Source organism: Lepisosteus oculatus, chromosome 1 (genome assembly GCF_040954835.1).
Source record: "Lepisosteus oculatus isolate fLepOcu1 chromosome 1, fLepOcu1.hap2, whole genome shotgun sequence".
Taxonomy (NCBI): Eukaryota; Metazoa; Chordata; class Actinopteri; order Semionotiformes; family Lepisosteidae; genus Lepisosteus; species Lepisosteus oculatus.
The window spans coordinates 44094163-44106921 of record NC_090696.1 but is presented as its reverse complement, the minus strand read 5'-3'; the positions used below and the strand labels follow the sequence as shown (position 1 = coordinate 44106921).

The 12759-nt window shown below is 36.5% G+C and overlaps 1 protein-coding gene across 5 annotated transcripts in view; it reads left to right on the top strand.

Annotated features, from left to right (window-relative positions):
* The window catches only part of slc2a9l2 (solute carrier family 2 member 9, like 2), a 328902-nt gene that overhangs the window by 73668 nt on the left and 242475 nt on the right, over positions 1-12759 (top strand). For all 5 annotated transcript variants that reach the window (XM_069190343.1, XM_015344752.2, XM_015344753.2 and 2 more), the window contains 2 exons: positions 2918-3016; positions 6739-6899. In XM_069190343.1, the coding sequence (XP_069046444.1) occupies positions 2918-3016; positions 6739-6899 (260 nt within the window). The remainder of the gene's footprint in view (positions 1-2917; positions 3017-6738; positions 6900-12759) is intronic.

Below are 12759 nucleotides of genomic sequence, written 5' to 3'. Positions count from 1 at the left end.
CAAATCTTAAGATTTCTATATTTATGTCTTTATTAAGTGGTTTCATTAGTGACAAAGGCTAAACTTTCTTGGAAAAATGTATTTTATGTGTTGCGGAAAAAACTGACTTGCTTTAACAAAATATGTTTACAAATCCTTTCACCTGGCATTTTCGTAGTTAGAAATTATGGAACGCTCTGTTAAAAGCAAGGGAGTTTTTATGTCCGTTGCAGTTCTTTTGCAACATGAATATAATTATATCATTATTAATTTCTTGAGATACGCGATTCCATATTATATTCCCTTTTAATCAAATTCTAAAAGTATGCTTGTTGACTCCGGTATCACGTTAGTTAAAGACTTCGATGCTTAAAATGTTTAGGGAGAAATGGAATACTGGTGTGTATGTTTTCTTTAAAGTACCGAGACCAGCCATATACTGTATGTTTAAGTTCCAAAATTAATATCGTTTATGGACTTCACACGCGTTGCAGTATGCTCCTATTCTTTTTATGCTCAGGCACTAAGATCTCCCTTCTGCTTTGTGTAAGGATGGTATCAAAAGCAATCTTAAGTGGTGAGAAAGCTGCGCTCAATGTATTTAAGGGACTTAAAAGTAAAAGGAGATGTTTCATATTGCTTGACTAATTTTAAAAACTAAGTTATAAATGCAGACGCTCCCTCGGTGCGCTGCTCTGGTGCGCCGGCTCTTACACAGTGCCTGTCTGCCGTAAGCGTTACAATATACATACCCAACACTGCTTGTACCCATCTGTCATGCAAATAAAACACCTTGAATTGAATTGAATTGAGGGGAGAGGGGGGGGAATACTAAAGCCAATACTGGCTCAATACCCTCAATGGCCTTTGACGTGCTAATGCGTTGGATTAACAGTCCGGGTGTGGCAGGCTTCCAATGTCAACTCGACTCGATTGGAAGACAATGAACGTATTTTAGCCCTAAATGAATTAATAGCAAACATGGTTTACATAAAATACATTTTTCCAAGAAAGTTTATAATAATACGATCTATAGTTGAAATCTGAGCCTACTTTAAAAATAAAGGAAAAACATTTTCAGAGAGCAATCACGCTGTGTTTATGTAGAAAAAGCGTTTGGTTTATGAGCAATCTAATTACCTATTCGCTTAAAACGCTATATAAAATAAAGTTTATTTAGAGATGAATGATCAGTGTCGCAGTTTAAATAATTTTTGTAGGAGGGCTTGGACAGATTCCAAGTGCATTTTTGCAATTTACGTTGCATTGTCCAATGTTCTGTTGTAATACAGGCTAGAATACAGTTACAGTAGTCTAAGCTTTATCAGCCTATTTAAAATATTTTTTTTGAATCCCCGGCGGGACACACTCCATAGGAATCAGCGCTTTTATACAGTATATCGCCTTTAAACACATATATTTAAACACGCGTTTACGATTTAATTCAAAACGCGATTCAAATCAATATAAATGTATATTTTGTAACGCATAGGTGACTATTCATTGTTATTAAAAAGACTTAAATTTGATCATGTCGTGATATTTGTGATTTGATATTTAACAAGAAATGTTTGTTAAAAAATAAAGTCATAGTTCCATGGGATTCAATCACAGACCATGTGACCTGGGAGTCAGGAAACTAACACACAGCGCCACCGGATTTAATAACGCAATAAAAAGACTATAAAATAATGTGACTAGGCACAGAACAAGTTTACAGCACAGTACAATAATAAATGCTGACCATGACTTTAGAAGCATAAATTACCTTACACTCAATTTAAACACAAGCTGTCTTTCTGTATGAACCTCTAAGCTGGTTCATACAGAAAATGTAGAAATGCATTAGCCTGATTATGATTAAAAAACACATAATTAAACACGCGTTTGCGATTTAAATCAGAACACAATTTAAATCAATATAAATGTTTATATTGTAACACATACTGTCCAGTCTCCATTTCTCTATAAAAATTTACTCTGTTGCACACACACACACAATAGAAGCAGGAACCGCTGTCAGAAGGGAAGATATATTCAAAATATCGCAAATATCAATAATGTTGCGATATTTTGAAATATAAAAGTCAATTGATTGTCCATAATATCGCTATTCTATTTTTTCGAAGAAATGTTTGTTAAAAGAAAAGTCCAGCACCAGCTGGATTCAAACACACAACCTGCCAGTTGGTAGTCATGCACCTAGACCAGTAGGCTAAAGACAACTCGCATGAACAGGGAGGCGATACAGCCCTACACAGCCCTGTCGCAGTACACGAATATAATCATACCGTTATTTAATTCTTGAGATACGCGATTCCATATTATATTCCCTTTTAATCAAATTCTAAAAGTATGCTTGTTGACTCCGGTATCACATTAGTTAAAGACTTCGAAGCTTAAAATGTTTAGGGAGAAATGGAATACTGGTGTGTATTTTTTTCTTTAAAGTACCAAGACCAGCTATATACTGTATGTTTATGTTCCAAAATTAATATCATTTATGGCCTTCATACACGTTACAGTATGCTCCTATTCTTTTTATGCTCAGCTGCTAAGATTTCCCTTCAGTGGTAAAATTCAATATCTACAACAGGCACAGTAAAGACGTTTACAGTAAGTCAGTAAGTATACGACTGACCAACGGACCACAAGTGCCCCTGTCGGTCAACCAATCACGCACCGCGGTACCCCGCGTCATCTTACGTCATGATACGCGACACCGCAGCCAATTACCTGCGGTACGTGTCTGTACCGCTCACTTTGAATGGCTGCATCTGTAGTATAATTTGATGTGCTGTTATTTTTATGTTGTTCAGTTTGAAAAGAAAAAAATCTGCAGCTTATTTAAATTTGTTTTTCATATTTACTATTTTTAAAGCAGTTTTGAACACTGATAAATGAAATGTACCTTACAGTATCTCTGTTTTTCTTTTAGATATGGACAGCTCGTCTTGTGATTTCATCTTTTTTTGGAGCTCTTGGGTCTTCTTATTTGTATGGCTACAATTTGTCAGTAGTCAATGCACCATCCTCAGTAAGTCATTACTTAATTTTTAAAAGACACTGCTACATAATTATTGCTGCCCTTATTTTTCAGCACATATTTCAACAGTTGAAAAGGCATTTTCATTTAACATTGTTATTGTGATGGGGCCTATCCCATGGCCTGCAGGGTGATGCAGGCCCCTTAAACAAAGGGATTTAGACTTACTAAATTAGTAGTTACCTTTTTGTTTAGGTTCTTTTGTTTAGGAGGCCAAAAAAGGAGAAATACAATTGATGAAGTTTGAAATGTTTGGTAGCTGCAGTCATTCTTTGTTAGGTCATTACCTGCTTAATAGGCAAAACCACATTAAGAGTGAGGGCCACATTTAAACTCTAGGAAACAGCTACCAGACGTACTCTGGCCTGTTTTAACAGTGTCCTCTTCTGGACTGGAGGAGAGTTGGCCTCCCCATCCCTTTGGTAACACCGGTGTTTTAAAAGTAATTATTTATGTTACAATATGTTGAAGAAAATATATTGTAGAAATATTTTGTGGTCACTGAGGTATATTTTAGGTATTGTGTTTTGGTATAATGGGGTATTTATTTGGTGCAAATGTGAAAAGGGTTAATGTATCTTTAAGTTTTTTTAAGGTTACAGGAGGTGGAGCCTCCACAATAAAATGCAGAGGTTGAGCTCAGCTGAGAGAGTTCTCTTGTGAGATCTAAGGAGGAAGGAGCTGTGGTTGTTTTGTAATGGGCACTGGAGGACTGCAGTTTGGTCTCTTGTTGTAGCTTGCTGCTGCCTTTTGAATACATTAGGACTTTTTTGTATCTTTTTGATTGTGCTTTGGTTCAATTTGGTACTTGTTTAGAACTGAGCCCCAGTTACAGTAGAGAGTAGTCTTATGACAGTTATTGATTAAATACAATTTCCTAATGAATGTTATACTTATGTGCACAAATGTGCCTTTACTATCATCACTAAAAACAACTGGCTGTTCTTTAGTCTTTTGTAATGAACTGAGTGTTTATTTAAAATGTTTGGACAATGTTTGGATATTTTTGTGCAAATTAATTTTTCACTTCACTCAAATGTGTTGCTGTCAATGATGACAGCTGATATTCATTTTTAACTCAAATGAAAACCTTCATTCTTTCACTTGTTAAATGTTACTCATCAAAGGTTAAGGCTATTCCAAGAAATAAATCATATACAGTAACACATTTTAAGAACGTTTGTTTGGCAAAAGAAAGTAGAATTAGAGAAAGTTTGGAATTAGAAAATATCACTAAGGTTACTGCTTAATGACATGCATTTTAATTTAAACTCAAAATTCAGAAAGTTTTCATATGTTGTGTAGGTAACTTTCAACAGAGGTAAAAAAGATAGAAGAGTGTTCAAAAATAAATAAAATGTGACAAAGTCATACTCGACATGGTACAAAGAAATGAGAAAGGTGTAAGGGAAGAAAATATTTCAGATTTATCCTCTTGAAGATTTATCTTCTTTTGTGGTGCATTTCAATCAAGGTTTCACAGTTTTCATGACATAGATCACCAAACCTCTATGGAGAAAAAATGGGTAAATCTTTTGGATAATTTAAAAAGCTTAACTGAAATCACATTGCTATCATGCCTCTGGATACATTTGATGAAATGTAATTGAAATAGATTTTTTGTTATCTTGTTGCTACCACTGAATTATTTACAACTTGAATGAAGGATGTTTGTAATGCAATGTTTAATGTCCTCTTGCAATCTTATTGCCTTAAAGGTTAGATTTTGAAAAAAGTCATGTACCACGCTTTTTACCATAGGGTGTCGCAGGAAGTCAAAGCCTACTTGGCAAGCAACAAGCGCAAGGTGGGGTACACCCTGGTCGGGGAGCTAGTCCATCTCGGGGCATGTGCAAGCCAATCATACATGGGGACAATTTAGAAGCCACAGTAAAGGCTGAGCGGGGAAATTTGGCCTGGACACCGGGATAACTCCCTACTCTTCTCAAGAAATTCCTGGGGATCTTTAATGACCAATGAGAGTCAGGACCCCGGTTTAAAAGATGGTGCCCACTACAGTATAGTGTCCCTGTCACTATACTGGGGCATTAGGACCCACACAGACTGCAGGGTGGGTGCCAACCCCCACCGATCCCACTAACACCACTTCCAGCAGCAACCATAACTTTTTCCAGGAGGTCTCATCTCCAGGTTGACCAGGCTCCAAGCTGCTTAGCTTCAGTGGGTAACCAGTTGAGAGCTGCAGGGTGATATAGCCACTGGCAATTTTTGAGAAAAGTAAAAGGACAAAACCACTTCTTTAGCACTTAAAAATGCAATGTGATTCCAAATCCTCTGATCAAATCTCATCTCAAGGTTTTAGGCATGAATGTAGGTGATAGTGAATTACAATATTTCTTTCAATACCAGAACAAAGGGGAGTATTTTTTTATGTTACAAGAAAATTATTTTAAATCAAGTTTTTATTATAGTCAATGTTGGGTCTAGGGGTAGTGATGTACTGTATTCAGTTAATTTTTAGTAAATTAAATTTCATGCCTCGCAGGGGAAAGATTGAAAATGGAATATCATATTCCATTGCATCATGGAGCCTTGTATAATAATAGATATTTTATGATGTTTGAAGTTTATTATGAAATAAAAAGTGAATTTTCAACTGTAGAAGTAATCACTGTATAATATAGTGCACCAAGTCAAAATTCTGTCAATGACAGTGAAGGCCCAGGTGCAACCAGGCTGCTGATAAATCATATAGTTTCAGAAGTACTGTAATAAAGCCTACTGTATAAATGGGAAGGGGGCAATTATTAGTGTCTGAGATTACACTTGATTTTTGAACTGGGACATTTTGTTAGAGTGAGTGTGATAGACCTTGGCTTGGGACAGTACACTAGGATTTATGTACTATGATCTCCACACCAGAATCAGGAAGCTATGGATTTTGAGAGCTAGACATGAGACCGATATACTGTACTGAGGTAGAAAACATGGAACAATTCAAATTATTTAATTTTCAATTATAGCAGTTCTGATAATTGAAAAGAGTTTAAGCTGAATTAAGTAAAGCAGGAGAGTAGCACAGTGGTTAGCATTGCTACCTTGCAGGGCTAGAGTCTTAGGTTCAATTCTGGGCCTGAGGTGCAATCAGCATGGAGATTGTATGTTCTCTCCATGTTCTAGTGGGTTTCCTCTGACTGAGTTCTTTAGTTTCCTTCCTGTCCAAAAGCATATTAGTAGGGTGATTGGCTTATGGGAAAGTTGGCCCTAGTGTGAGTATGGGCCCTGCAATGGACAGACATCACATCCAGGGTGTGTTGCTTGCCTGAATAGGTTCAGGCTCCCCTGTGTCCCTAAATTGGATGAAAAGGTATGAAGATGGTTAGAGGGAAAACATTTTGAAGTATTTCCTGAGACTTTGAAACATAGATATTTATGTTGTATGTTATCTTTGTCATCGATGCTGCAAGGAAAAAAAAACATTATCTGTATCTAATGCAAATTGTCTGTGTCATTTTTGTGTCAAATGTGTTCAATGTGATTCTAATGCCTCAGAATGCAGTTAAATAGTGGATAAATGAATATTTTATAGGCATTTTAATGTTGGATTGCAGATGTATAGCACAATGCATATTTACTTTTACAGACTGAACTGCACTCCATAGCATAACTACAAATTTAGACATTTTGTTTAATAAATTATTAATGAAAATGTATTTTCATTATTAAATGGACCTTTTGTTTTACTCTCATAGTATGTTAAAGCCTTTTACAACCAAACCTGGATTGAAAGATATGACCATCCCATTGAAGCAGGATCTCTGACTATTCTGTGGTCAGTAACAGTCTCCATTTTTGCCGTTGGAGGTCTTTTTGGTGCTGTGGGAGTCCACCTGCTTGTAAAATATGTGGGAAGGTGAGTATGAAAGCGTATATCCATTTTCCTGAATTTCTTATCTCTATTGTCTATCAAATTATTTTAAAAAACGCCTTAATGCAGTGTTACAAATAGGTGGTTATGGGAATAGTGAATATCAGGAATTATTGAGCAGTTGAATCAATAAACAAAATAATCATAACCACCAGCATATAGATGAGTTTGCCAGGAATATTTCTGAGCAATTGGAAGAGTGAGAGGCACATAAGGTCTTTGTTCTCTGACACAGATTTGGTGAAAAGAGTAATAATTCAGGCACACTTAGTTAAACAGATATTTATTAATATTGACAGTACACACACTAAACAACACAGAACATAAAGATACAAAACACAAGTTACAAGTACAAACCTTCTAATAAGATATCCCAGATTTCTAACTTCCTAACAACCCAGAAAAAAATATTATGCCAATTATTATTATTAATTAGAATAGGTGTGTACTGATTTTCCTCTCACACCAAATGGCTTTCTTCACATGTATATTTAATTAAATATATGTATAATTATAAGTCTTATATATTTCATATAAATGTCATATAATATTTCATATATTGTGTCTTTAGAAAGAATCCCCACCCTTTAAAAATTGCAATACTGACCTTCATGTTCTGAAGCCACTCCATTGTTGTTTTGGCTGTAAGCTTGGGGTCGTTGTCACTTTGAACTACTGTATGAATCTGCTTCCCGGTCCAAAGCTTTTTGGTGAATGGCTCTGCACAAGGATTTGCCTGTGTTTTGTTCAATTCATTGTTTCCAGTTTCCATTCAAGGTAGGATAGGCTGCTCAACACCCCCTCCCCCCATTAACTATTGTGAAGATGGAACTAGGGGGTTTGCTGCAAAGATATCGATGTGAAAATGGGAGGGATGCAAGTGTGAGATTTGTCATGGGTGTGAGACTAGAATCAAGCGGCAAATTAGAATTTAACCTTCCTCTTGAATTCCTATTATAATGTACAGTATATTAGAATTCCATCTCTGTTCTTGGAATCAATATGTGAAGGAAGTTCATATGGAAATCTAACATGTTTGGTGTACTCAGTACTTTTGTTCTAGCCTAGGATATTCAAGAGAATTACTTATATCGTTTACTGAGCAGGTTCTTGTTGTAGGATATTTGCCTAAACATTAGGTTACCTGGACTGCACTGCATGCAATAATATGTCCAATGGTTTCTTATCATGTCCCATTTTGTAAAATTACAAACAATACATATACATTTCCCAAAAAAAAAGTTTTGGAGTGCTGTTTTGTATTTTGAAACATGATAATTCTCATATAATTTGAACCTTCAGATAAATTAAACTAATTATGATTAAAAATTGTGAAAATACATTGTATAGCATTACATTCTCTGGATCAAATCTCATCTCAAACTTTTTTTTTTCATGCAGGATAAAACAGTTACATTATGGTTATATCAATAAGCTTAAATTTGATCATCGTAAGGGAGTATGCCAAAATCATTGTTGTCAATCATTTAAGCAGTCACTTATTCAGAGAGGTTTTCAGCATTGGTCAGACAGGATTTTAATATTCAAAGCTCATATTGACATGTCCCATTTCCAAACAGCACATTTAAAACTAATTGGCTTGTGAGAGCTTGTGAGGCTTTGCTACATTTCCAAGATAATTCTATTTGTGTTTTTTTATACTTTCACACAAGATTTTTTATTGGCCTCTAAAAATCTTTGTGAATGCACTTAAACATAGCTGTCACGCCCTCTGCAGCCAGAGGGCGCTCCTTCTCTGTCCTGTCCCTAGTTTCTGGTCTGCTGTCCTTCCTGTCCCTCTCTTTCCCTTGGGCTATATATTTCCGGGTCTTGCACTCTGTCCTCGCTCAGCATTGATGTTCAGATGTCCTGAGACCCGCCTAGCACCAGGGCGCCCCACGTCCGCTCCCTGAGGGCATAGGTTTCTATACGGCATTCCTGAACTCTTTGCACTAATGAGCCCGGGCCTTTTTCCCGTCTCGCCGCTACGCATATGGGTCTTTTTCTGCTCTCCTGCTCCCCACGGTTAGTCCCTTTGGACGTCCGTGACAATAGCATCCTACACTCCTTTGTGTACAATGCAGTGAATACCATAGGAATCCGGACTTTTTAGGTATACCTAAACCCTCTTAGTAATATTTCTAATCAGAACATACTACATTTCTGTTAAACATTTTGTATATAATCTCAGATCTCCCCAAATTCCATTAATACATACATTAATACTGCTTGAATGTTCTTCTGTTCTGAAACTTTATCTTAAATAGTGAGAAGAAAAGCATCTAAGCACTTGCGGTATCCTAAAGGAAAACAAGACTGCCAATGTTTTCCATCAACTGGGTTTTCATCAGCAAGAGTAATGGAAGCACGTACCCAGGAGAATCCATCAGATGTCTTTTCAGTTCGGTGTTTGTTTAAACATTCCCCTGTGTCTGGTTACTCCCAGAGCATTTTTCTACACTCAGATAAGCAATGTGCAAGCTGCTACTTACAAATAAACTATGGAGATTAATGACCTCTTCTGCATGTCTGAAACTCAAGTCTTAACTGCAGGACTAACTGCATTTTTGTGACACCCCTTTCACATAGAAATGCTGAAAATATGTATGCTGTAATTAAAAAGGATTATGTCACTCATGTAGAGAGTTCAGTGTAGAAAATGGAATCTTTTACTGTGTAATTAATTACACACTAGGTCTATAATTACACTGTGTGACTGGGAATAACTCAGATTTCAGTGTACTCTTCTGCCAATTAAGAGACATTATATACGTGTGTAAGGCCTAAACCACTCAAGTTAATAAATAAAATTTCAGTTGAAATGGTAATTAAATATTTAACAATATGAATGATTTGAAAACACACAATGAAGTTAAATTTGTTTCATATTGAGTAGATGATGAACATATCTATTTTATGCAGAGTTTTAACCTGTAATTATTTCTGGTTATGTATGAAGTAACTATAGAAATTATAGCCAATTTATAAGTAAATCAGTAATCATTTAGTCAAATTTGTCAAAAGATGCCAAAGCAAATACTAACAGTTCACATAGAACAGGTAGTCAGCAAGGTTTTAAGGTTTAGCAGAGTTATGGGATGGAGTACTTTATATACAGTAGAGTACTTTATTATACTCATATACTTGACGATGCACAGCCAGTTCTTCCAACTTGGACATACAGTATATACAGAGAAAGACACTGATGAAAGTTCATGTTAAACAATTATTAAGTCATACAAGAATTAGGTATAGTCTGTAATTTAAAACTTAAAACAATTTATGAATATAACCTGTGTAGGGGCCAGTCCTATTATTTCATTTTGAATTAAGTATTATTAAATATTTCTAATCATCTTTGTGTACCTTGCCCAAGCAGTCTGGTGCCTCTTCCTAAATGCTTCATAATGTGGCTTAAGAGGACCCTCTGATAAGAGACATCATAAAACATTTTAAGACAACAGTGCTGTACATTTAAAGACATATAACATAGACGAGCTCCTTTAAGCTCCAGGCAGGATTCTTCCCAAAACCACAGGTCAAAGGTCACTGTCTATCACCCAAAAGAAGATCCACCAACTGAGGATCTGTAAAATGGCTACCAGAACCAATCCTGATGGCATCTCAGCCAATGACCAACTTGTGATGTCGCCCCATATAAACTGGAACATGTCATTTTTCTCTGGTTAGGGTTAGGGTTAGGGTTACTGTCTATCACCCAAAAGAAGATCCACCAACTGAGGATCTGTAAAATGGCTACCAGAACCAATCCTGATGGCATCTCAGACAATGACCAACTTGTGATGTCGCCCCATATAAACTGGAACATGTCATTTTTCTCTGGTTAACCACTGACTTGAAGTCCTTGGAAACCACTGATCCCTCTCTAGACTGGCAAACTAGCTTTTATGACAATGTGCCAGAAAACATTCCAAGTCACAACTTAAACTTTTCTCCAAGATGCCAGGCCATCTTGGAGATTGTAAGATTCTTCCTGAAACAAAAGAAATCTTCTGTTCATAAGCCCCCACTGTTATTTTTATCGTTCTTTTTGTCGACATCCAGAATATTCTGAACAAAAAGCTATACAGTAGCGCTAAGTTTCCCTTTTGTCTACCTTGTGAACCCCAAGAAGGCAAACTGTCCACAGACTGTTTTAAAGAAAGACCGTTACTTTGACAGAGTTTCCTGAGGCCAATGCAAGCTGGTAGGCAATGCCAGAAAAGCTCTTTCTCTCTCTCCTACCAGCACAGAAAAGTCTGAGTTCTGCCACAGATGAACTGAGTTCTGTAGTTAAACTCATCATGGACATTTGGACAACAGATCTGTTGAGTAAAGCTTCATTATTTAGAAATATTCACATCATAAGTCTCAAAATTTGATCTACCATTATAAATGCATGTTTGATGTTTAGTTCACAATAGGAAATGCATGTTGTAGCATTTTCAGGTTCATGTGGGTATGTGTCCTCACCGCTCCTGCCTCAGGTGGGGCTTGAAGCCAGGCCTCAGGCATCACTCAACAGAGAGCCAGCCGGTTGAGCTAAGGGGAGATCTCCCTGCTATTCACAGGGAAGGGCAGTGACATGCAAGCCAGCCTGCACAACCTGTAACGTCAGCTGTATGCATTACACTCTCCCCTGCTTAATTCGCCGTTCTCAGCGAAGGGCTATCCCATCCCACTCTGACACCAATGTAGCGGTTTCAGGTTCACATGGGTATGCTCCCTCGCCACTCCCATCTCATGTCGTCCCTCCACCGGGCAGTGACGTCACCGCACTGGCAAGCCGAATCACACAACCTGTAATGTGGGCCGTATGCGTTACATTATTTACTTGTGTCTGAGAATATTAAATGTGTTTTGGATATATGAGACTGAACCTACAAGCTAGACTGTAACATATTATACTTGATGCATATTTTAACTCTGAAGTTATCAACTCTGATATTTGTAATCCCTGAGTGAGTGATCAGCCATGTTTACAGCAGACTGTTTCACAGATATATATTCAATGACATTGTTGCTTGTCATACAAGTTTTGGTTATATCAAGAAATTGTATATTGTGTATTTAGAATCTGTGTGAAAATTATTTTCATTGATTAATTTCTAAAAGACATCAAATGCATGATTTTCACAGTAAATTAACCCCCCCCCCCCAACCTCCTGCACTTGTTTAGAAATTTTGTAACTTCGGTAAAAAGAAGAAGGCATGATAAAAGTTTATTTTTGGTATATAACATAAAATGCTCTGTTTAGTCAGTCCTCATTCTTTATTGCCCCTGAGTACATTTAAGTGGCTAGGCACTACTTAAAGACTGTGTCCTGATGAAAACAGTGAAAGAACTCAAAGGTAAAGATAACATTATGACAGGTTAGATGAAATATCTAAATTAAGTTAATTAAAAAGGAGAAGTAATTAATGTTAACTGAAGGTAGCCACAAGGAGACAAATGCACAGAATAAGCCTCAGTGTCATAAAAATGCAGAGTCATTCAAACTGATTAGATTGTCCTTTTAAAAAGTGTATGAAAGAAAAATATCCAGCTGAGAATTATAATTCAATTATGGTCCATGTCTGACAATTATTAATGCATTCATAATTAACTTAGAAAATTCCTTTAAAGAACAGATATGAAATGTCCCTCACACTTTCATAGATTGTAATTATACAGAAAATTAAGCGAAATTGTTATGTATCTTCAAAGGTTAAGCTAAAGCTGCATTTTATTTCTCTTAGTGCTGCAGCGATGGCAAATTAAGCTTCAATGGTTTCTTGTTAAATCCCTTTACAAATTCGATGTCCCGCGGAGCATGCTGAGCTTGAGATTTCATGCCTTTATGAA